At 40.2% G+C, this 23,249-nt stretch overlaps 3 protein-coding genes and 1 long non-coding RNA gene across 5 annotated transcripts; 3 read left to right on the top strand and 1 right to left on the bottom strand.

The window, feature by feature from the left end:
- Positions 1 to 1,627: 1,627 nt before the first annotated feature.
- Positions 1,628 to 3,042, top strand: LOC138584799 (uncharacterized). The gene is made up of 3 exons (XR_011305464.1): positions 1,628 to 1,833; positions 2,626 to 2,679; positions 2,756 to 3,042. It is a non-coding gene; the product is annotated as an uncharacterized lncRNA (long non-coding RNA).
- Positions 3,043 to 3,580: 538 nt separating this feature from the next.
- LOC138584068 (myelin-associated glycoprotein-like) lies at positions 3,581 to 7,619 on the top strand. Of its 2 annotated transcripts, none has more exons than XM_069656198.1 (13): positions 3,581 to 3,760; positions 4,275 to 4,358; positions 4,471 to 4,863; positions 4,954 to 5,250; positions 5,358 to 5,457; positions 5,540 to 5,575; positions 5,679 to 5,711; positions 5,836 to 5,877; positions 6,086 to 6,112; positions 6,302 to 6,328; positions 6,408 to 6,479; positions 6,616 to 6,643; positions 6,729 to 7,619. In XM_069656198.1, the coding sequence occupies exons 2-13, from the start codon at positions 4,313 to 4,315 to the stop codon at positions 6,789 to 6,791; spliced, it is 1,164 nt and encodes a 387-aa protein (XP_069512299.1). In that variant the 5' UTR covers positions 3,581 to 3,760; positions 4,275 to 4,312; the 3' UTR covers positions 6,792 to 7,619. The 2 variants fall into 2 exon arrangements, with proteins under 2 accessions (XP_069512299.1, XP_069512300.1); XM_069656199.1 differs by having other exon boundaries at positions 3,581 to 3,771.
- A 1,496-nt stretch (positions 7,620 to 9,115) lies between these two features.
- LOC138584033 (uncharacterized) lies at positions 9,116 to 18,522 on the top strand. The gene is made up of 20 exons (XM_069656149.1): positions 9,116 to 9,166; positions 10,827 to 10,890; positions 10,988 to 11,365; positions 11,447 to 11,734; positions 11,814 to 12,110; positions 13,079 to 13,456; positions 13,545 to 13,832; positions 13,917 to 14,210; positions 14,894 to 14,938; positions 15,049 to 15,387; positions 15,480 to 15,773; positions 15,869 to 15,971; positions 16,131 to 16,157; positions 16,280 to 16,342; positions 16,417 to 16,443; positions 16,522 to 16,569; positions 16,652 to 16,678; positions 16,781 to 16,819; positions 16,919 to 16,978; positions 17,088 to 18,522. Exons 2-20 carry the CDS (start codon positions 10,848 to 10,850, stop codon positions 17,116 to 17,118), a joined length of 3,069 nt encoding a protein of 1,022 aa, XP_069512250.1. The 5' UTR covers positions 9,116 to 9,166; positions 10,827 to 10,847; the 3' UTR covers positions 17,119 to 18,522.
- A 1,240-nt stretch (positions 18,523 to 19,762) lies between these two features.
- LOC138584642 (urokinase plasminogen activator surface receptor-like) lies at positions 19,763 to 21,646 on the bottom strand. Its single transcript, XM_069656926.1, has 5 exons — positions 21,595 to 21,646; positions 21,323 to 21,439; positions 21,096 to 21,242; positions 20,513 to 20,626; positions 19,763 to 20,429 (listed from the first exon to the last, which is right to left on the bottom strand). The coding sequence occupies exons 1-5, from the start codon at positions 21,638 to 21,640 to the stop codon at positions 20,233 to 20,235; spliced, it is 621 nt and encodes a 206-aa protein (XP_069513027.1). The 5' UTR covers positions 21,641 to 21,646; the 3' UTR covers positions 19,763 to 20,232.
- Between the last annotated feature and the right edge of the window lie 1,603 nt (positions 21,647 to 23,249).

Here is a 23,249-nt window from a genome sequence, read left to right as displayed (position 1 = left end):
CAAGAATAATTCCTTTCACATTCAAAAAGCTACTTCTAGTGTCCAATTACTCTTGATCCTCTACATGGCCCTGTTTGCATAATACTCACCAGGAGAATCCTCCCATGGAGGAAGAGCCCCTACACCCCCCAGCACCATCTCTCATGACATAGAAAAAGAGAGAGAAGAAGGAGCGAAAGAAAAAGGTCAACTCCCAGGTGCCTGTTTTGTTAAAGGTCACCGATACCATCAACCTGGATGTGATTCCTAAAACCCTGTCGTGGGAGGAGCCTGACCCTGATCCCTCTGTCATATGTTAATTTTTGATGGTCCCGTGACTCAGCCTGACCCGTGCGTTCTGGTCCCCCTCATGATGACAGATTAAGCCGAGACTGCAATTCTATGACTTTTAAGGAAGAAAAATCTTCACAAGGCAGCTCCACACTAACACTGCTTCCTGGAGAGCAGGATGCTACCTTGGATAAGGGGCCTACCTGTCTGGGTACCTTTGTGCAGACATGGATTCACCCGGATGGCCCCTGGTGTCAGGTGTGGTGTCCCGCTGCTCAAAAGCGATAGATCGTCGTGCTTGATCCAAACTTCACAGCCACTCAGACCTGGTTCAGAGAGAACTGGGAGTCTCTAGGACAACATTATCAGTGACACACTCACGCCAAGAGGGGGTGTTGGAAATCTGGGAACTTCCTATTGACGTGAACATCAGAATCTGTCAACCTGAATACCGACTCCTGATATATAAACAATGAGGCACTTTTGTGAGAGGAAAAAGGGAGGATACCTGCATCTGTGAGACAGACACAATAAACTGACTTGGGATGATTTACTCACGCAAATTTACCTGACTTCTTTCAGCGGATTGATATGATTACAGTTTGTCCTCCAGATTGTGTGATTAGAGCCGAATCCCTAGCAACGGTCTGTTCTTTATAACCATAGTCTGTTATTTAGATCAGCATTTAATCAAAATCAAGCATTTAACACAGGCGTGTAATAATAGGGAATATATGAGGGGAAGTGAAACAGAGTATTAAAGGAAACAGTGGTAGGAGGCTGGATGTAATGAGAAGTGGACTTCTGAGAGCTTAATAGACCAAATGTCATGAACTGGATGTAAAATGGTGAGGTGGTCATTTTGGTTAAATAGGGAACAGAAATTAAAGAGAAAAGGAGATGTGAATTAATACGCAGAAAAATCCTACTTCTTGACATTACCCTGAGCTTTATTACTGTCTCTTATGAGAGGGCCAATAATCCATTATTCCAAGTTAACACCTGACTCTGGACAGCTTGTTTTAATCAATGTTACAATGTTACAATTTCATTTAGCAGATGCTTTTATCTAAAGCAACGTACATCTGAGAGTTAATACAACACAAGCAACGATGAAGACAGGGCCGAACAAAGTTGGTAAATGCTAACAAACAGCTTCAAGTGCGATCATGCACTAGTGCCGACAGGCAGTGCACAGGGCTTTTTTTTTTCTTTTTAATATAATCATCATCATCAGCAACATTAACAAGGTCGATATAGTCATCATCATCATCGTGATTATGAATATTCAAATCAACATAAACTACATCCTCATCATCATCATAGCATCAATATCATTAAGTGCAGACGTGTTCATGAAGAGCTGTGTCTTTAGCCTCTTGAAGGTGAAAGGGACTCTGCGGACCGAATGGAGTTTGGCAACTCATTCCACCACCGGGGGACTACAGAGGAGAAGAGTCTCGTTTGCGACTTAGGGCCCTGTTGTGATGGGAGTACCAGGCGCTTTTCATTCGCAGAGCGTAGATGGCGGGATGGAGTGGAGACCTGGATGAAGGCGTTCAGGTAGGCAGGAGCCAAAAGATGACATCCCAGTTTCCTACATATTAATGATGATTATTAATGATTTTTTGGTTTTGGTCTGATGGGGCATTAGAGACACCTGCGTTTCTTTCAGTAGACTTGGCGTGCGATTCCTTCTACTGGAGGATGATGGTGTGGCGTGAGGAACGCGAAATACCCTTTTTTTAAGGAATACTTATTTTGTTTAAGTTATTTTGTTTTACCTTATCAGAAAAATCTAAACTAATGCCAAACAATGCCACCTTGGGAGTTTCACCCAAGGAATTAATTACTAGTAATAAGGCAATCAGGTTTATTATACTGATGGAGCAGGAGACGAGGTTCAGTTTATAAAGAAAGGTCAATGTTTATTACAAAAAATATAATTTTAAAAACGAACAACAAACAATGTTACCATTCACACGGGGACTATTTCAGTGCTGAGGATTACCGGTGGTGCTCTCAGCAACTGAAAAAGGGACAAAGGGAAATACTATTAATTGGGCTACACTCAAAAGAACAGAACCAAAATGAAACGCAGAATATGCAAAACTTAAAGTTGGCAGCCACCAATTTACAAATTAAGGTAACAAGCAAAACAAAATGCCGCCATAAACAATAAGCAATACAACAAAATTAAACAGTACCAAACACAACAGTACCAGCCATCCGTAATGGGAGTCTGTGTCACTCTTGCTCTCGACAGTATCTTTGTCTTAGCCTATCACTGCAGGAGGGCACTCTATAAAGGTAGGCAGGGTTGCTCTTGTCTCACTCTTACTCTTTGGCTCGCAGGCCTGCCCACTTCCTGGTCGCCTCCCTTCCTCCACCTCGCTGCCACCGGTGCAGGTATGTCAGCAGTGCTTTGGTTCTGTTCTTTTGAATGTAGCCCTATTAATAGTATTTCCCTTTGTCCCCTTTTCAGTTGCTGAGAGCGAAAGGTGGCGGTCGTGGTGTCCCCAGTGGTGGTTTCCCCTACCTGTGTGCTGTGCAACCCCTGGTTTTCTGAGTTTTCATCACTGTGTGAGTGTGTGTGTGGCTGTCACCTGCGATTGGGGTGATTTTCCTGGGATCCCTCTCACTCTTCGGCAATCCATTTTCCACCACCGGTAATCCTCAGCACTGAAATAGTCCCCGTGTGAATGGTAACATTGTTTGTTGTTTGTTATTTTTTGTAATAAACATTGACCTTTCTTTATAAACTGAACCTCGTCTCCTGCTCCATCAGTATAATAAACCTGATTGCCTTATTACTAGTAATTAATTCCTTGGGTGAAACTCCCAAGGTGGCATTGTTTGGCATTAGTTTAGATTTTTCTGATAAGGTAAAACAAAATAACTTAAACAAAATAAGTATTCCTTCAAAAAAAGGGTATTTCGCGTTCCTCACGCCACAATGGAATCACGAAGCCCTCAGAGGAGACAGAAGTGAAGAAGCCTGTCAAAGCATCATTATGGAAGATACAAGTCGGTCTACTTATCACAGTTATATGGAGACAACAAAGGATGTCGCTACAGTAATACTTTGACTACACAGACTGATGAACTATGCAGTTTCATGCTCATTATCAAATTTCAAGCAGTCAAAGCAGTTACAGTTTCTTGTTTCCAACAAGTTCATATCTTTGAAAACATGTGCATGCATCCAAACAAAGAAGGGGTATACTGTATATCACACAGCACATAAAAAAGAGACCACTCCCTACTTTCTGTTCCTCAACTCTGCTAATACTGCCTCCACGACGTCTGCTTCTGTCCCCACGCAAAGATACAGAAAGATGGTTTCTAATTTGACCCGTTGTTCCTTCGTTTGCATGTAGTTCATATCTATGTCAATTCAACCGCAGAGTAGCACACCACAAGTCATTCTGAAGGCTGCATTTTCAGTAGAAAACGACAGCTCCGATTCACCAGAAGGCAGCTTCACCAGGTAAGATGCTGGTAAATCTTACTTATAATGTGATCCGACAGTATATCTAATGAATGTTAGTCCAATGTGTTTTCTTTGTGTATTTCTTTTTGAAAGTTAGTAGTAAAAATACTGATTGGCATTTCAGCAATTCGAGATTATTTGGGATTATTTGGTTTAACTTCTGGCCAAATGAGATGATTTTTTTCACTCTTTATCATCACTTTGATAAAATGCATTTATTCAAAGCCTGTGTGACTTTTTTAAAGAAAGTTGTGATATGGAAAAAGAGTTCAAACACAAAAAAATTAATTATCACTTATGGCTAATGTGTTTAATTATATGTTTATTTCAGAGGGGTGTGTATGTATATGCGGAATGAGGACTTCATTGCCAGTATCTGCTGTAAACATAAAAAGCTTTGTGTGTTAAGATTAGTGGTGTCTGAAGAAGTTCCACTTTCACAACCGTTTTCTATTTTGCATGAGCTATAAGAAGAATGTGCTTGACACTTGTTTTTGTTTGTTGTTTTCAGTTCCACAGTGTACTGCGCCAACACAACCTGAGACAAGAATGGACAAAGACAGAAAGATGATGATTTTTTGTCTGCTTTTGGCAGGTAAAACAATTAGCCACCTTTAAGTTTCCAGTCACTATCCTACCTACACTCTAGATAATGGAAAACATCAGTCAGTCAATCAGACTTTGTCACATCTGATTTTCTCTTTCAGCCATGAGCAGCCCTGCGTTCACTGCAGAATGGAAGGCCAATGTTGTGAAGAAACTTCATACTCTGGTTTCCTCCTGTGTTGTGATTCCCTGTACGTTCACCCACCCTAAAGGAAACCTGCCCAGCTCCAGACTCAGAGCGATCTGGCATGTTTCAAATAAGCGAGATCAGCGCATCTATTACGAGGACCAGACACAGGTGTTAGAAAACTACAGGGGCCGCACAAGGATGTTGGGACATCTGGGTCAGACAAACTGCACCTTAGAAATTGTCAAGGTTAAAGATCATGACAACGGTCCTTTCTGTTTCCGGGTTGAATTGGCAATATCAGACACCCATGCATCCGACGAGAAGTTCTCCTTCGTGGAGGATTGTGTCGACTTGATAATGTTCGGTACGTCACCAAGAATTCATAAATCTATAACAATTTTATTTGTCACAATGATTTTTCTTATTTTATCTCTGACTTTTTTTTCTTTTACAGCCGATCCTCCTGAACTCACACTGACTCACCCAAAGACGGCCTATCAAGGACTTCCCTTCACTGTCACCTGTACAGTCCCCCACACCTGCCCCTCCCATGCCCCGAACATCACATGGAACAGGGGCACCCCAGAGGGGATCACTGAGGTCCACAGGGAAGTTCATGCTGGAAACTGGGAGGTCCAGTCCATCCTGACGTTCATTCCTGAGGACGCGGATGACCACACTGAAGTCACCTGCACATCATATTTTAATGGAGGGAAGACATCATCTAAAACAGTGAAGCTCTATGTCAAACGTTAGTTGCTGTTACTTTGTATAGTATAAGTATAAATACTAAATGTTCCCCTCTTGTCCCCCTTATAAACAAGGAAGTTTCCTTTGATAAATTCTGTCTGTTTGCAGGAAAAGTAAACTACAACCACATCATCATTCCCATTGTGGTCTTGGTTGGTACCAGTGTGATCTTTTCAGCCTTTTGCATTGTCATGATGAAAAAATACAAGTGAGTAATGCAATCCTGATGTCCCCATTTGGAAACATATATGCACTTAATAAAATGTCCTTTTTCCCCCTCTGTCCTTTAGGACACGCATTGCAGAGCTTCAAAGTCAGGATGGCAGGTAAACGTGTTGCAAAGCAGATACGGTTCTTTTGCTGCACTGATTTGAAATAATGTCATTTTCCCCCTTTTATATTAATAATCTTATTTTCTGTATCGTTAAGCATGTGGAACCGGCTGTCCAGGCTTTCACGCAGGTGAGATAAATAAAAAATCTTGTAGTCTTTCTCGTTCATTTTCCATTGTGTTAACTATTCATCTGTATTTGTACTGATGTACTGATGTACTGATAAAATTGTACATTAATCTGCAAATTTTTAGGAATCGTCCTGATCGGGCAGGACCATCTCGATCTGAACCAAGGCAAGATACATTTTATTGTTTTTATCTCTCCTCGTGCCCAAAGTAACTTTCCTGAGTGGTTCTGTAGTTTCCTTATACCTCTGCTTCATGTCATTTGCATGTCTGTGCAGAAGCGAGCTGCTTTCCTGTTTCTGATAAGATCTAAGCATGTATTTTTGATATTCTTCATAACATTAGCATAGTTTCTGTTCTGCTTTTTTTTATCCAGAAGGTCTATTTGGAGCAGATTTTCTAGGTAAGACATGAACAATTTACATAGATGGTAGCGTTGCCTCCTACACTGATAAGTTTCACACATTTTTTTCTCACCGTTTGGTTTTCACAGTTGAAACAAACTTAAGCATTAACAACTTTTTTTACTAGCACTTTCCTGTGTGTTATTCTATGTGTTAAAATGTTGCGTACCTTTTCTTTTCTATTTCAGAAGACCTAGAGTGGACATGGATCAGATGTAAGTGTGTTTCAGATTTTGACGTTATACATATTTATTGTTTTCTCGACTGTGCACTGAGGAGAATTTTAATCCACAGGTCCAACAATGCGCTTACAAATTCCAGTGCCAACCAGAAATTCTCGAAGCCTCGTTGCCCGTCCCCCAAAAGGTACACGCCCTTCTCCTCCTGAGCATTACCAGTTAATAACATACAGATCATTACAAACAATAAGACAGCATTGTCTTATGTTGTTCTTTTTTTTCTCTGTCTCCTTGTTGTTGCCGTTGTTGTTGATGGGACTCAGCCAGCCAAAATCCTCCAATTACAAAGAGGTATTTATGAGCCACTATAATTTAATCCAAACAGAACACTGGCATTATCAACATCTTTAATAATAATGTCCTTCATCTTTCACAGGAGTTTGATGGCGGTAATGTATACGGGAACACTGTAGACCTCAACATCTATGGAAACGTGTGAATTGATTACCCTCCTAAGATCAATCAAAGCAAACAACAAATCTAATCACGCTTATTTTAATTTGTGTTGAACGCATCGGATGATTGCAGTTTTGTTATGCATGACCACGCTGTTATGTCTCTATCAAGCAAAATATGTTTTATACTGTCATTGATTTGATCATTTGTTTGTGTTTTGAATGGTTATTATTAATCTAATTAATTTTTTTATACAGAAATGACTCATTATAATGTGTTTTGCGGACTGTAAATAAGCCGATTTTTCAGCCAATGTTTGCTTACACATGGTTTTACTATTATTAGCCATGAAACATAACCACAATGCTATAGCGAGATTCAATTAAGAAAATTTAAACCAAAGGCAAAAGATTGAGTGAAGGGAGGAAATAATTTTATGTCATAAAGTGATTTTCGGAAAAATGTTTTTCTACTTTATTGCTAAGATTTAGAAAAGAAGACTAAAGATGCTTTCATATTACCCTGTTAAACATAAGGCTACAGCTAGCAACTTAGCATAACTGAGCACAAAGACTGGAAAGAGGAAGAAACAGCTTGACCGGTTCAAACAGGCCAAAGGTAATGAACTAATCAAACATCAGTTAACGCTGAAAGTTTGTGAGGTACTGGAAGTTTCTTTAACCTATTTTCAGAGACCGGCTAGCTGTTACCCCTGGTCTCCATGCTAAGCCAGGCTAAGCTAACCATCTGCTAGTTGAGCTCTGAGCTTTGTCTTTCTTTAGGAGGGAAGGCAAAAAATGTTTTCCAAAACTGTTTTCTGTGTTTCTTTGTATGAATATGAACATGCTGACAATAAAAGTCATATACTGCACTGGTGGATGGATATTCAGTCATTTCATAAAACAGAGAAAACTCGTATCTCTGACACACATTGTTCACACAAAAAGAATATATGTTTATAGTTTGAAAGGATGGAAAACTGAAGTTATGATTGAATAGGATAAAAAGGGATTTTTCTGTCACAAAAAACAGGTAAAATGATTTTTGGTTTTTCATCTTAAAGACTCCTCCTCCTAAAATGTGGGTGGAGGGTGCAAGTTACCAACCACAAGGGCATAGGGATGGGCATTTCAAGCAAAAAAACGTTCACACACATTCTACAACGGCACATTCTACACTACCTTGACCACCACACTGAACATTCAGACAGACCACCAGACTGTTGTGTGCTCTGTCAGACACACTGGCGGTATCAGTGCTTCAGCCTCTAGAGCCTTAAGTGCAGAATGTACGTATTAAAGCAAAAGTGAACAGTTTTTTCTGCCATGCTTTCCTCAGTGTGTTGACATTCACCATTTGTATCTCAGGCTCCTTTTCACCCTTGACTATCCAGCCTACTTCAATTGAACTTCTGGAGGGACAGGCAAGAGCAATAACCTGCACTGCCATATACACATGCTCTAAACACATACCAACTCTGACGTGGAACTACGGCAGCATGCCGGCCTCCACTGACACCACCAAGAGTGGAAGTGCTCAGTGGAGGACGGTCTCTACGTTGAAATTCACAGCAGCAGCCAACGACCATGGAAAATATCTGACATGCTATGCAAGATCCTCTGGGGGGCAGCGGCAGGAAGTAAAACTCTACCTACGTGTACGAGTAGAAATAAATAATAAATATTCCCTTTACAACCAAACTTCTGTTTTTCAACCTTTCTAAAACGAACAAACACCTACAAACAGTGTGTCACGTGACCCGAAACTAATCAGCTTCAAAATAAAGATTAAATTATGTTAAATGAAATGATACATCCTTAGCTTAGCTCAAAGTCTAACCCTGAGTTTAGGTAAACAGGTAAAATGATTTTTGGTTTTTACAGCCATAATCTCAGTTTGATCAGGTCCATTGATTTTATTTTAACACTCCTTAGTTTGGTTTCCACACAAGAGTCTGAGGTTCACCATCCTTCACAGCAACGATCTGTAGGCCTATACCCTCCTTGTAGGGTGGCTCATGAATTTCAAATATTCAAATAAAAATAAATAAAAATAAAAAGTTCAAGCGACTATGGTCTCATTTTACAAATATAATTTTCCATTGTTTGTACCGGTGCCTGGTTGTGATGCAGAACTACCAGCAGACAGTGGCTGCAGCACATCTGAAAGCTGTTTGCTAACCGGCATTAGATAAAAAAGAAAAAGAAGAAAGAATTAATGCCTGGTGCCGGGAAAGTGGGTGAATGGTTGAATAGTTCACAGTAAATATAGAAACGTTTTTTTGCTTGAAATGCCCATCCCTAACTTGCACCCTCCACCCACATTTTAGGAGGAGGAGTCTTTAAGATGATCTGTGGTAAGGGACTCAAAGGATGTTTAAGTTGGTAAATCTTTTCACAACATAATTCAACTCTGGAGGTAAGTCATTCTTATATTTAAAAAATAATAATATAAAATTTACTCTCAAGTCACAAATTAGATTTGCATAGATATTTCTTTTGCCTAAATACTAAAATAGATATATCAGTTGTGATGTCATGATTTATTTTGTAAAAATGTTGCTGAAATATTTGTCTCCATTTTTCAACTGAGATATAAAGTAGGCTTTTCTTACTCCTGTGGGTAATAATCCAAAACAACATTCAAAATATTTCTAGATTTTTTTCTTGTTACAGCAGAGAGTTCAGAATGCCTTTGAAAGTCTGCTTAGTTCTGCTTTTCTTTCACCACCACATTATCAGAGATGAAAACACACCAGCCTAAATTTAGAACATTCAAATTTTAAGTTATGAGAAATAACATAATGTGGTTTGTTTAACACAGCTTTAAGATTGTTTTTTGATTTGGGTCTTTAGCTTTTTGTTCGTCTACAGCAACATTAGTAAGCTATTTCATGATGTCATGTGTATTTCAAGTCAAGTCAAGTCAAGCTTTATTTATAAACTCTTCGCCTACAACTCAGTTATTTCTGTTAGTTTGAAATTGGACATGTCGAGACATGTTTTTTCCTGAAAGCCTGTTCTGGTTGAATACAAGATGGTAGAATTGGATGGGGATGGTAGAGACATGTCCTGAATTGTCCCTACCAATAATTTGTCCAACTTGTTGCACTTACAACCAGCAGAGGAGTTGTTTATATGAGACAGCCGTCACTCTGTCTGTCACTGTAAACTACTTTACTAAACTGAAAATGATACAGCTGAACAACATGCCCAAGTAGGTTTGCACATACAAGGAATTTGTTTTGCTGATTTTGGTGCAGAACAATTAACACAGAACTAGAATAAAAATAAGGAAATAGAACAAGATAAAGAAAATAGGCAATAAGAATAAAAATATAAAAAGCAATACGTGTATGTAACGCATAGTCCGAATTAAAGACATAACACTCATTAAGTTTTGCGTGACTGAGGGGCTGGATGAGAGTCCATGTCACATGGGGGGATGGGGGTGGTTGGGTCCTTGTGGGCGAGGCTGGCAGCAGAGGAAGAAACTGTTCCTGTGTCGGGAGGTTTTGGTCCTGATGGAGCGCAGCCTCTGTCCAGAGGGGAGGGTCTCAAAGAGTCTGTGGCCGGGGTGAGAGGGGTTTCTTTAGCTGCCGCAGGAAGTACATCCTCTGCTGTCCCTTTCTGATGAGGGAGCCGATGTTCAGCTCCTACTTGAGGTTCATTTAATTTCTAACCATTCAATGGACTTATTTCAGCTAGGAAAGCAAGTAAAGGAGAATAAGGTACACTGAAATAGACTGACAGTATTGTGGATGTGGTAATACAATTTCTCTCTGGAAGGTGTAGGGTGCTAAAATATGAATAATGTTTATAGCTTACTTCATGCATTTATTAGTCAGTCCCTGTTACCCACTTTGTCTCTATACCTGCACGGCCCCAAACTTTAAATCCAATACTAAATTGCTTAATTGTCCAAATTATTGGATAACTCTGATACTGAACTTTGTTTAATGGGACTTTTTCTAAAGGAGGTGCATGTCATAAAAATGAATCACACGAATGAATCCATCTTGTTTCTTGTTTTTAAATGAATGTATAATACTAATTTGTTATTCTCACATACATTTTAGGTGAATGGCAATATTCACAAGATGTCTTTCTTCAGCCATTTCCTCCTGAACTTCTGTGTTCTAGGTATTGTACATTTTTTACTTTTTTTTATTTATTAACACAAACACTGACCTTATCGCTTCAGTTAATTCCATTTTTTTGCTTGTTGCCCCTCATGCAGGAAACATTTTCTGTGGTTCCGAAGCATGGTATGTTGATATGCCAGGATACGCTGAAGGATTGTTGGGTTCCTGCCTTGTCATCCCCTGCAGCTTTAACTACAATTCGTATCCACCACGCAGACCAAATCGCGTGGTTTGGTACAATTATGTCAACCGTGGATATCCTCTAGTTTACGACGGCTGGTCCCCGGGCAAGGTCATCCATGCGTTTATTGGAGATACAAAATTATTAAGTGGGTACAGGAAATGCACTCTTGAGATCAACCCAGTGAGGAACCTTCACCACGGTCATAGGATTTACCCCTGGGTAGATCCGGAGAACATTGGAAAAAGCACACACAAATTCTATGAAAAAACTGTAAAGATTTCAGTCGTGGGTAAGTTTTCATGGTGAGTCTCAAGAGATACATTTTAAAAGGAAGCATGGTAACCTAAATCTTCACATTTGTGTTGTACAGACAGGTCCAATACACCCAGGATTATGATCTATGGAGAGAAGAAGGTTGGACAGCCCGTAACAGTGGAATGCACCATTGATCACACCTGTCCCTCGTATCCACCCACTCTGAGTCTCAACATCCCTCTGAAGAGTCAGTATCTAACTCATGGCTCATATACTGATGGCACATTCTACACTACCTTGACCACCACACTGAACATTCAGACAGACCACCAGACTGTTGTGTGCTCTGTCAGACACACTGGCGGTATCAGTGCTTCAGCCTCTAGAGCCTTAAGTGCAGAATGTACGTATTAAAGCAAAAGTGCACATTTTTTTCTGCCATGCTTTCCTCAGTGTGTTGACATTCACCATTTCTATCTCAGGCTCCTTTTCACCCTTGACTATCCAGCCTACTTCAATTGAACTTCTAGAGGGACAGGAAAGAGCAATAACCTGCACTGCCATATACACATGCTCTAAACACATACCAACTCTGACGTGGAACTACGGCAGCATGCCGGCCTCCACTGACACCACCAAGAGTGGAAGTGCTCAGTGGAGGACGGTCTCTACGTTGAAATTCACAGCAGCAGCCAACGACCATGGAAAATATCTGACATGCTATGCAAGATTCTCTGGGGGGCAGCGGCAGGAAGTAAAACTCTACCTACGTGTAAAGAGTGAGTAGAAATAAATAATAAATATTCCCTTTACAACCAAACTTCTGTTTTTCAACCTTTCTAAAACGAACAAACACCTACAAACAGTGTGTCACGTGACCCGAAACTAATCAGCTTCAAAATAAAGATTAAATTATGTTAAATGAAATGATACATCCTTAGCTTAGCTCAAAGTCTAACCCTGAGGTTAGCTAAGAAGTTGTTGAATGCTAACGTTAACTGTTGCGACTTAGCTGATGGTAAAACATGAGCTATCAAATATGTTCTGATAATCTACTAGCTATGATTAGAAATAGCTAACATTAGCATTCAACCACTTACTTGCCAATATAATAAATTGTTTGTGTCACATGAAACATGAAACAATAGATTTATAGCTGACCTCAACAGTTAGCCAGCTAAAGGTGACGTTAGCTAAGAAGTGGTTAAGTGGCTAACTTTAGCGAGACAGCCTGATTTACCAACAGATATTTACTGTTTATTGACTGCAATAACTGATCAGTCTAGGAGAGGTGATTTGATGCTCTTCATGTAAATACTTGCAGCCTTAAACACAACAGTGTGACATTATAAAGGCATTTGAGCTTTCCACCCTGAAGGTGACATCAGAGGAAAATGGCCGCCTTGTGAATATGTGAAATTCCCAGGACGTTTCATTACTTTATTCCAATTTCTTTCTTGTAAAATACTTGACTGAAGTGAGTTTTAAGGTCTGATCAGTTTTACTAGCAGTGACAAACAACAACAAATTCACCTGACTGCAGTTTCCACTAAATGGAGCATTTTAATCTTCTTTAGGCTCATTGTTTTGATTTTTTGGCCCATGTAAGCTTCTGTTCACTCCATGCTCTCACAGTTTTACAAGTTTTAAAAGTGATTAGGTGTCACGCGTAGACTTTGCCTCCTTTTAAAGGCTCACAGGCCAGAAAGGTCAGCAACTTTGCTTTAAATGTTTCTTGTGTTCACAGGGAACATGCTCTTACGCGGTTGGACCTTTACCACTCCTGGAAGTATCACAGGCATGAGAGGCTCATGTATCATCCTTCCTTGCAGTTTCAGCTACACTTCCACCCAGCCTGCTGACCTGCAAGTTATTTGGTACTTGTTCCAGACCAATGCATACCAACCTGTGTTTGACCAAAGACAAACTGTTATCAGTAAGTTTAACGGGAGAACCAGCCTGACTGGATCTGTGAGTGACAGAAATTGTAGTCTAAAGATCGAGAGGCTGGAGATGTCACACAACAATGACAGACTTTACCCGTGGGTGGACAAGAACCCTATTACTTCCTTCAGCTCCCAGGGGTTCTCGTTTCAAGACAAAACCTCTCAAATTATTGTCTTAGGTTAGTGTTTGGATACATTTACTCTCCTCTTTTTGTCAGTTCAATAAAAAAATGAAATTCTCCAACTGACAGTGCTTTGATTTTATAGATAAAGCAGAGAAACCGCAGCTGAACATCATTGGTATACCAAGAGTGGGAGAGGAGAGCAAAGTGTCCTGCATTGTGCACCACACATGTATCTCTGCTGCCCCCACTCTTACCCTAAGTGGCATACCTGGACAAGACTCCATTACGGACACTGTGGTGTCTGATGGCAAATGGGAAAGGAAAATGGAGCGAACTTGGCCTGTGAAAGAAGAGGACCAGAGTGTGACGTGTTCCGTTCGCTATCATGGTGGTCAGGAAGCAACGAGTGAGCTCAAGCTGAATGTTGAATGTGAGTACAACGATTTGAATGAGTTGAATTAAAATGAAAATGCTTCTGTTAAGATTTAAGCCTTACTGTCGTCTTTCTGCTTAGGTCCATACGAAGACATCAAAATGACTGAGCCACCAGGTGACGTAACAGAGGGTGTGGCACGGAGTGTCATTTGTTCTGTTTCCTACAAGTGCCAGAAAAATAAACCTACATTCATGTGGAACTACGAAGATATGCAGAGCTCATTGGTCACCACAAAGATGTCCAGCGACACCTATAACACAATGTCAAACCTAACCTTTATTGCCGCTCTTAAGGATGACAACAGCTCTTTGACCTGCACTGCTCAGTTTGTAACTGGAGAGACTAAAGCCTCTGCAACCCTTCGTGTAAAAAGTAAGTTTCTCCATGTCATACACATGATCACTTAAAGGAATAGTTAAACATTATTAGCATTCTGGCAGAGAGTTTAATGAGAAGATTGATACCACTCTCATAATGAAGCTAAAGCAAGAATTACCAGTTAGCTTAGGTTAGCATGAAGACCGAAAACAGAGGGGGAAGCTAGCATGGCTCTGTCCAAAGGTGACGAAATCCACCTCCTGACGCATCTTCTACTTGCTTATACTTATATTTCTGGTTGTGGTCTAAGCTTTATATATTGGCTACAACCAAAAACTAGACATAACATTTTAGATTTTTTAAGCTGTTTCTGCCTGTTTTCAGTCTATGTGCCACTGGTTGCCTGTGGTCCTGCACATTACCTCCCGTGGAGTAGTGCACTGTTTTAGCGCTTTGGTTATAAACAACAGGATATAACATAGGCCTTTATTTGAATGAGCTTGCTACGCAGATTTTGTGACGTTTGACAGAACCTGATTCGGGTCTTTGCGCCAAGCTAGTTAAAGCTAACCTGCTGCTGGCTGTGGTTTTACATTTAGCGCAAGATAAGAGAGTGGTATCGATCTTCTTAAATAACTCTATCTGAAAGCAAATAAGAATATTAAGTTTAGCTCAAATGATGTTACACTACAATCTAATAAATCACATACTATAAGAACTGTCCTTTTTTTTTCCAGAATATGAGAAACCATACGGAGAAATGTATCCAAGTTCATTTGGAAGTGGGTGAACTTCTCAATTCTCTCACATTCATCTTGTTGCCATGTTTTGTCCCACATTAGAAGACTTCTAAAGCGATCCCATCATCGCAATGTGGTCTCTCTCTTTCCAGCGCCCCACGTTCTGGCTGCGGACGTCCCTTTCAGATTCAACGCCCTGACCAGCTCCTGTGTGGTGATTCCCTGCACATTTCGGCACCCGGAGGATGTTCCCCTCACACGTGGCATCTGGGCCAAAAAGATAGGCGGCGTAGTGTACCATAATGCACGCAGTTATGTTCTTGATCATTTCAAGGGCCGCACCAAAATAATAGGAGAACTGCATGGGGGACAGTGCTCTTTGGAGATTGATGACATCAAGCCCTTTGACAACGGGCCCTTCTGTTTCTATGCAGAGAGAGGAGATGACAAATACAGATTCAACAACAGCTGCGTGTTTATAGTTATGAAAGGTCAGCAATCAATTTTAATTCTTCAGCTTATTTAATTGTGTCAAACTATTTAGTTCTCTGTATGACAAGAGTACTCTTTGTGCTTTACACAGCCTCCCCAGAGAAACCAGACATTGTCCACCCAGCAGAGGTGGACGCCGGCTCAACCATTACCGCCTCCTGTTCTGTGAAGCACACATGTCCGACACATCCTCCGGGGTTCTCATGGAGCGTCCCAATCATCACCAGTCATGTCACGCACATGGGGACGCAGCACGACATCTGGGAGACGACCTCTACCGTCACTTACATGGTTGCAGCAGGAGACGGGCTCAAAAATGTGACTTGTACTGCCATCTCCTGGGGTGACAAGAGACGAGCCAGCGTGGTGGAGATGACTGTGAAGGGTTAGGGTCAAAACTTCCTCTCTTCTTTTTATGCCCTGCAATTCCTTAATATTGAGTTGTGTATTTGCTTAATGCATTTGTTCCTACATTACCAGGAACAGTGTCGTACCAGTTCAGAAGCTCCCTCCCCATCGTGATTCCAGTCCTGATCCTGGTCATCACAGCTGCAGTGCTTGGAGTGTTCATCTATAGGAGAAGGTAGATGAAAAACAGTCAACCTTTATTGGTGAAAGTTTTGCTCTGATGACCCTCTGAAACCTCCAGTGCCATAATTGACATACTTGTTGAATGTAGATTTCTTATTGTCCAACAAAAAAGCGATATAAATGTCTGTCTCTGCATTTTAACTTTTCACAGGGAATCACTAAGGGAGATAATATCCAGGTAAGCTTTATTAAAAATGCCTCAAGACCAGTTTTTTGTGACTAAATTACTCATGTGTTATAATCTGTGTACAGTCTCTTTAACTTTTCCTTAAAATAATTTATCCTCATTTAAATGTCCAGGAGACTGGCCAAAGGCAGGGAGAAACCTCCGAGGCCAGAAAGGCCGGAAAGGCCGGAAAAACGGTTTGTCAGCAGATTTCTTGACAAATACAGAAGATTTGTACAGACAGGTAGTTAACACTTTGTTTTCCAAACAGGAAGTCCATTTGGAGCCGGTTTTCTCGGTAAGAACACACAAGAATAAGCATTAACTTTTAATCCACCGATAAAGTGCCTCATATTTACATTTCTAAATTTTTCAGAAGACACGATGATGGACGCATCGGGTGGCAAAATGAGAGAAACCCCAGGTAGGTGATTCAGATTGGACCACTTACACTCTCTGTTTAGTTGTCTGTACACTTTAACATGTATTTAAATTGATTTTTATAGGAGGTCCTTCTGGAACAGATTTTCAAGGTACCATTTTTAATTTTCTTTGTAATATGAAGAATGAAAAGGAATAAAAACTTAAAGCCCTTCAAAAATATATGTTAGATAAAACATTTATTACCCTCGCAGACGTCAAGATGACACGGCGAACCTCAGAGTTGTCTATTCGTAAGTGCTAATTCAATGTTCCACTTCTACATCACAAACATCCCTGATACTAAACACCGACAAAACCTGATACTGTGTGATTCTCTCCTCCACCTTTAGAAAGAGCCCAGCCACTGAAAACAACTATGTCTCCAAACCACGCTGTCCATCCCCGAAGAGGTGAGTTTTACTAACAGAGCTGTCCCCACGGTTTTGAGTGACATAATATTGTGTTTTATGTAGTAACAAAAAATAACCAGCTTTCTTCTATATTTTATTTGTGATTTAGCAACCGGAGACCTGCTCCTCCTTCGCCTTAGAGCCAAGCGACAATCTCCAGTATTTAGAAATGAAGCCAAAGGAGGAGGGCCAAAAACTGCAGTTCCGCGAGTGGCCACTTGAGACTGGCTCCAAAAGCGAGTCCATCCCCATTAGGCCCCATTATACATGTTAATAATGCCCTACTTAACAGCCTGATACAAAAAATGATTTTTTTTTCTCTACAGCAAATTTTTCTATTCATGACGACTGTACAGGGAATTTTTATTTTGATATAACTCACCTGTTTTTATTTTATTGAGCTTTCAAGTATGATTTGCAGCGTGTTTCAGGTGCTGCTAGCTTTCTACTAGGAGGCTAAACCAATGACTGTATATATAGATGGACGACGCGTCTCCATCTGCTCCAAAGGAAATTGAGGCCAAAGCAGCCCCTGTGACGGCTGCTGCCATCCTGCGATGGTGACATCATTTAAAGCCAGAGCTGCGCAGTAGAGATCGGCGGGTCGAGCCGTCGTAGCTTCTTCCGCGAACCAAAACACACACATTTCCAAAACAACCAGCAAAGATCCCACATGTCGGCATGTTTAACAGCTTCTTTGTGTTGATCTGGAAACTTCAATGACTGAAGTGATTGTTTTAGTTATGTCTCCTCTCACTGATCCACCTCCACTCTGCTAATCCAGAACACATCCGCTGCAGGAGCCAGATTTGTCAACAGAGCTGTCAATCATCCTTTTTACAGCATCAAATAACTAATTAGAAATAAACTTTTCAGAAAAACATTTGGACGTAAATAAGCATGATAATAACTAGCTATGTCGTGTATTTTGATTTTATAGTTTGACTCATGTCCCACCTGTTAACATGGAGGAGACAGGCTGACCTATGACCTATGACCTATACAGCAGCCAGTCAGCAGGGGGCACCCGAAATGTTTTGGCTTCACTTTAAGGGAGCTGTCATGTCTTCCACCTTTTATACAGTCTATGGGCTGAATGAGTTACGAGTCTGCTACAAGTTCTCTTCTTTAGTCCGATAAATTATTCAATTCAATTTCAATTTTATTTCGGTTCGTTTTCAATACAAAATACAAAGTTAGAAAATAAAAGCTCCATCAAAATTTTTAGTAATGAACCGAAAGGGTGTAGGCAGAAGCTAAAGCTTATTAACACCTACCCCTCTTACCTTACAAAATCAGTCATGTATAACAATGATGTCGGCCTTGCATCTAACATTTATCACATTTTATCGGCTTTTTATCAGCAGTCATTTGACAGAATTTGTGCAACCATTTAACACAATAATAAATGTGCTTTTCTCAGATTTGACTTCATTGGTTTGGTTTTGGTTTCATGACCACAAACTACAAAGAGATGATTTTCTTCTGTACCAACAACACCTGTAAAGTGTATAAAGTGCCTCTTATAAAATGTTTGCACTAGACAGGGGCACACTTTTTCTCCTCTCTTTCACATATCTCGACAGTTACACATGACCGAAGTACCCACAGTTAGTAGTTGGAACATCAACAGCCAGTTACTACTATATTTAAAACCTTATGTTGTATCAGGGTCACATGAAATAGACAAAGAAATCATTGCACTTGTACTTTTAGGGCAAATATCTGAATTATAACTAGACACCTCACTAAACATCCTGTAACGCTTTTTACCTCTTGGTTCACAGGTGCAACAGCTTTTACTTCTGTAATTCAGACCACTACTGGGCATGACTTTTCCACAGTGGACACTAAAATAAGTCAAATATATTTCTCCTCTCTTTCACATATCTCGACAGTTACACATGACCGAAGTACCCACAGTTAGTAGTTGGAACATCAACAGCCAGTTACTATTAATGGGGGTCTGCCATCTGTTACTACTGTCAACATGAACTATGTTACAGTAAACGCTAACTGGGAAGATGAAGGTAAGAACACGTACCAACCTCTCAGTAAAAGAAATCATATAATATGTTTATTTCACATTTGGATTTCGCTCAGCGTCAATGCCATTCATTCCAACCTGTATTTACAACCCATCATCGTGTCTCCTCGGTATTTAGACTGTAAAAAACACAACTACTATCTTGGCTTTAAAACCTTATGTTGTATCAGGGTCACATGAAATAGACAAAGAAATCTTGTACTTTTAGGGCAAATATCTGAATTATAACTAGACACCTCAACAAACATCCTGTAACGCTTTTTACCTCTCGGTTCTCTGCGTACAGGTGCAACAGCTTTTACTTCTGTAATTCAGACCACTACTGGGCATGACTTTTCCACAGTGGACACTAAAATAAGTCAAATATATAAAAAACTGGTTTCATTTTGCTGCAATGTCTGCATTTATGTATGTTAGGGAAACGGTCTGAAGGGATTAATATTAAACACATTAAAAACTGTAAACCTCAGCAAAGACAGAATGAGGAAGTTGACCTCTGTGACCTGTGGTGCGGATCCAAGCGGTTTTTCCATCATGAGCCTCAGGCAAAGTTATCCTAACTTATCTCCAGCACTTTCTGTAACCTTTCATGTACCAACGTTAAATCTAAGTGTGGGTATTCGCCACAAATTTCAGAAGAACAGTTCGCATTTTGAACGTTTAAATGAAACAATAAAAGATTGAGAACATTTGGAGAAAACACAAAAACACTCAGGATTTAGAGAAATTGGTTTATTTTGCTTTGAACAGGGACATCATAACATTTCTGATCATTTGAATTAAAAATAAGTTTCATTTTAATAATATTACGCAGGAAAACGGAAGTGAATCAGTATTGCGCTGCAGGAGACGGAGTTGGTGGTTGGAAATGTGCATAGTGGGCGGGGACTATGCAGAATCGGGAGTTTCGATTAAGGGAGAAGGAGGAGATGCCTTTTACAAGTAATTAAACGTATTTTGTTTATTAGTCACAATTTATTATTTCAAGCAGAGCATTTAATATGTCATAAAACATGACTGGAGCTGGTCTTAAAGCAACTTGCAAAAAAAAAAGAAAGTAAGCTGGTTAAAAACATATGAGGGAACCAACCCTTTACTAAATCATAGTTTATACTTTTCTTGCTAAGCTTTCGCACTCATTAATCGAAATGATAATGTAATGCAGAGATGAGGGACACACTGAGCAGTGTTGCCTCTGCGTCTCCTGTTAAGAGAACACGACGGAAGCGAGCAGCGGTGCCACGAGGAGCAGGAAGCCGGCTCCTGTGCTGCTGGCGCTGTTGCAGAGGTCACCCTGACAGCAGCTGATCTCCGCTCCAACCGATCCTGGGATCTGCGCTTCATTGGAGCAAATCAGCTTGGAGGCACAGCCCTTCACGGTCACCGTTTCCCGTCCTATTGTCACTGTGAGGATAAAAAAATGTTACAGTGTCGCCCCTCTGAGCAGAGAAAACACGGGATAGATTTTCAAGCTTTAGGACGGTTACCTTTGGAGGAGATGCAGTGGTCCTCGTTCCCCTCGCAGTTCAGAATTGTGGTGCACTTTTGTCCATTGCAGCTGTAGCACTTCTTACCGTTGGGGCTGGATTTGCTGGGACCTGCTGATGAGCGAGTAACAATGAAAACGTTTAGATTTATGCCACTATCTGATTACAGTTGGATGCTTTTGAAAAGCTCTCTCACTCTCTGTTACACACAAACATTTTTCTGTGTGTGTCTACTGCGGCAGTCGAGGGTACTATGCCCCTGGGCTCCTAAATAGCAGATGGTGATGGAGGGAAAAGTAATTTTCCACGCGCGTCTGGGAATTTCAGTCTTGTTTCTCCAACAATGCTGGCTCCGAAAACTATGTCTCCGATTCTGATAAATAGACTGGTATCATCATGACGCCGTGATTATATACTCATACGTTCAATAATTTAATCTGATTGTTTTTGACATTATTTTGTCATCACTAACTTGTCAAGCAGTAACGGAGGAGAGTATTTAGCTACTTTTACACTAGTACTTTAACTCGTGCCACTAAACCAGCGCAAACAGGCGTCTAAAAAGACAATATGAGTGAGTTACCAGGGGCAGGCTGGCTGTTGCAGAGCTCAGAGTTGCAGCACCTGCTGGTGATGACAGTCTTGGAAAGTCCAAAGTTGATTGAGCCCTCAATACACTGATTAGCCAAAAGACACGACTTCATGTTGACATCAGCAGCTTTTATATCCCCTGAAAAATAAAACACTTTGTTAACTGGGCCGGTGAAAAACAGTGTTGTGATAAAAACAAGGCATCACACAATATCATACCTGCATATGTGAGGATCCTCAGTGCACCACACCGCTGCCCCCGAGGACACTGTGTCTCCTTGTCTGTGCAGTCTCCTGCGCTTCCCGGCACACACTCGTAACATTTCAGAGTGTAGGCTGGAAAAACACAACTCAGATAAGTTTTTTCCCAAGAGGGACAAAAAGATCATTTCACAGCTTAACACTTAAACTTCAGTGGCATAAAGCAAAGTGACAATAAAATCCTCTTTTATTCAACTGTTTAAAAAGCAGACAACAGAAAAAAAACTTGCCTTTTTCCAGAAGCACAATCCCACAGATCAGCGTGAGGAGATGCATGTTGTAATGATGTCATACAAGTGAGTTTTAGCTTGATCAGTCACAACTATAAGTAGCCACCCTGAGAGAGGAGTTGTCTTCATCCTCAGACCACTCCTTCATTGCTCTCTTTGATTGTGACATACTGGAAAACTCTGTTCTAAATGTTTTCACATACATATACGTTCAAACATACATGAATAAAAGAAAGACAGACTTACAACAGAACCACTTCGACACAGAACCAAAACCAAAGACTAGTTTTTACATTCACAGTTCACACACTGAGACGGCCTCGTTCATGCTCAGCAGCAGGGCAGGTGCAGAGACATTTTAAGAGCTTGGGTTTCAAAGTTAAAGAGGGAACATAAAACAACATTTTAAATAAGATACACTGACATTATTTACAGCATAAACTGTTGAGTTATTAAACTATATTCAAACAATAAGTCACGAAGGCTGCAAATAAAACTGTTTTTTGTGGATCGATTATTCCAGTTATACTTTTATTACCATCATTATTGTTCTTATTGCTAATATATATGAATTAACACTAATGTAGTCATTTTTATATAATTGTTATTATTGGCATTGCATTTATTAGTCTCTGTTACCTTTTTTATTTATGTTGCTGTCTGTCTGTGGGTCTATTAATCTGTCTCAGTCCACTTTACAGTCAACTTTGTAAATTGCAAAATGAATCATTAATGATACAATAATCTAGTTTGAGTAGCTTTGAATCTGAATTGTAGCTTGGGCAAAACCTGTTTGATATTGTTTGCTTTAAAATTATTTTAAAGCTCAGGACTATTTTATTTTTCCTCAAATATAATATTTATAAATATCTATAAATATATAAATATTTAGATGCCAAAATGTATTGACCAATTAAAAGGGAACAGATAGCAGTGCCTTTGAGAGAAAAACTGAAATTGCATCTACAATGTGGAGATTTGCCCACAAGCCTTTGTGGCATTGTCAGTGCGCACTCTGACTCACAGCTCTTTGATCATGCGTGTCTAATCTCTATATACAGATCCGGCTTTGAAATGTTCTGGTTCTGGCAGACGAACTGAGGGAACCACAACCTCAGCCTTCCCCATAGTATCATTATTGTTGCTGCTAATGCTAAATAGAAGACCTGTTGACTTCAACTGTTACAATTACGACTACCTCAGCCTTTATCATTACTCTGCTTCTCTTGCTAATTTATTTATTTATTTATTTTGCTAATCTTCACCCTAGTCTACCAATATTATTGGCATTGTAACCATAAGTATGTGTCTGTTGTTGTTCACGTAACAAGGACATATGTTGTTGTTGCTCTCTTTGCCTGTCTCTATCCTGCATCTCCTTCTATCCCATTTTCGGCCCATCCAGTCGAGGCAGATGGCTGTTCAACATGAGTCTGGTTCTGCTCGAGGTTTCTGCCTGTTTAAAGGAAGTTTTTCTGCCAATGTGCCGAATATTGCTAAGTGCTACTCATGGTGATTCATGTTGGGCCTCTCTTTAAATAACATAACAAAGAGTCGGTCTAGACCTGCTCTTTTTGTAAAGTGTCTCGAGATAACTCGATTTGGCGCTATACAAATAAAATTTGATTTGATTTAACACTTTTAAATAAAATCTT

The sequence above is a fragment of the Semicossyphus pulcher genome, unplaced genomic scaffold (genome assembly GCF_022749685.1).
Source record: "Semicossyphus pulcher isolate SPU_LCO1_2020_fin unplaced genomic scaffold, fSemPul1.0.p SCAF_9, whole genome shotgun sequence".
Taxonomy (NCBI): domain Eukaryota; kingdom Metazoa; phylum Chordata; class Actinopteri; order Labriformes; family Labridae; genus Semicossyphus; species Semicossyphus pulcher.
This window is presented reverse-complemented; position numbering and strand designations above follow the sequence as displayed.

What these genes read in the sequence shown, in the direction of transcription:
- LOC138584068 (XM_069656198.1), top strand. Translation starts at nt 4,313, where the DNA reads ATGGACAAAGACAGAAAGATGATGATTTTTTGTCTGCTTTTGGCAG. An exon ending in CTTCAAAGTCAGGATGGCAG is followed by an intron (nt 5,576 to 5,678) that starts GTAAACGTGTTG and finishes TGTATCGTTAAG; the next exon opens with CATGTGGAACCGGCTGTCCA. An exon ending in CGTTGCCCGTCCCCCAAAAG is followed by an intron (nt 6,480 to 6,615) that starts GTACACGCCCTT and finishes GATGGGACTCAG; the next exon opens with CCAGCCAAAATCCTCCAATT.
- LOC138584033 (XM_069656149.1), top strand. Translation starts at nt 10,848, where the DNA reads ATGTCTTTCTTCAGCCATTTCCTCCTGAACTTCTGTGTTCTAG. An exon ending in CTCTCAAATTATTGTCTTAG is followed by an intron (nt 13,457 to 13,544) that starts GTTAGTGTTTGG and finishes TTGATTTTATAG; the next exon opens with ATAAAGCAGAGAAACCGCAG. An exon ending in GTATCCAAGTTCATTTGGAA is followed by an intron (nt 14,939 to 15,048) that starts GTGGGTGAACTT and finishes CTCTCTTTCCAG; the next exon opens with CGCCCCACGTTCTGGCTGCG.
- LOC138584642 (XM_069656926.1), bottom strand. Translation starts at nt 21,640, where the DNA reads ATGCATCTCCTCACGCTGATCTGTGGGATTGTGCTTCTGGAAAAAG. An exon ending in GAGGATCCTCACATATGCAG is followed by an intron (nt 21,243 to 21,322) that starts GTATGATATTGT and finishes TTTATTTTTCAG; the next exon opens with GGGATATAAAAGCTGCTGAT. An exon ending in CCACTGCATCTCCTCCAAAG is followed by an intron (nt 20,430 to 20,512) that starts GTAACCGTCCTA and finishes TTATCCTCACAG; the next exon opens with TGACAATAGGACGGGAAACG.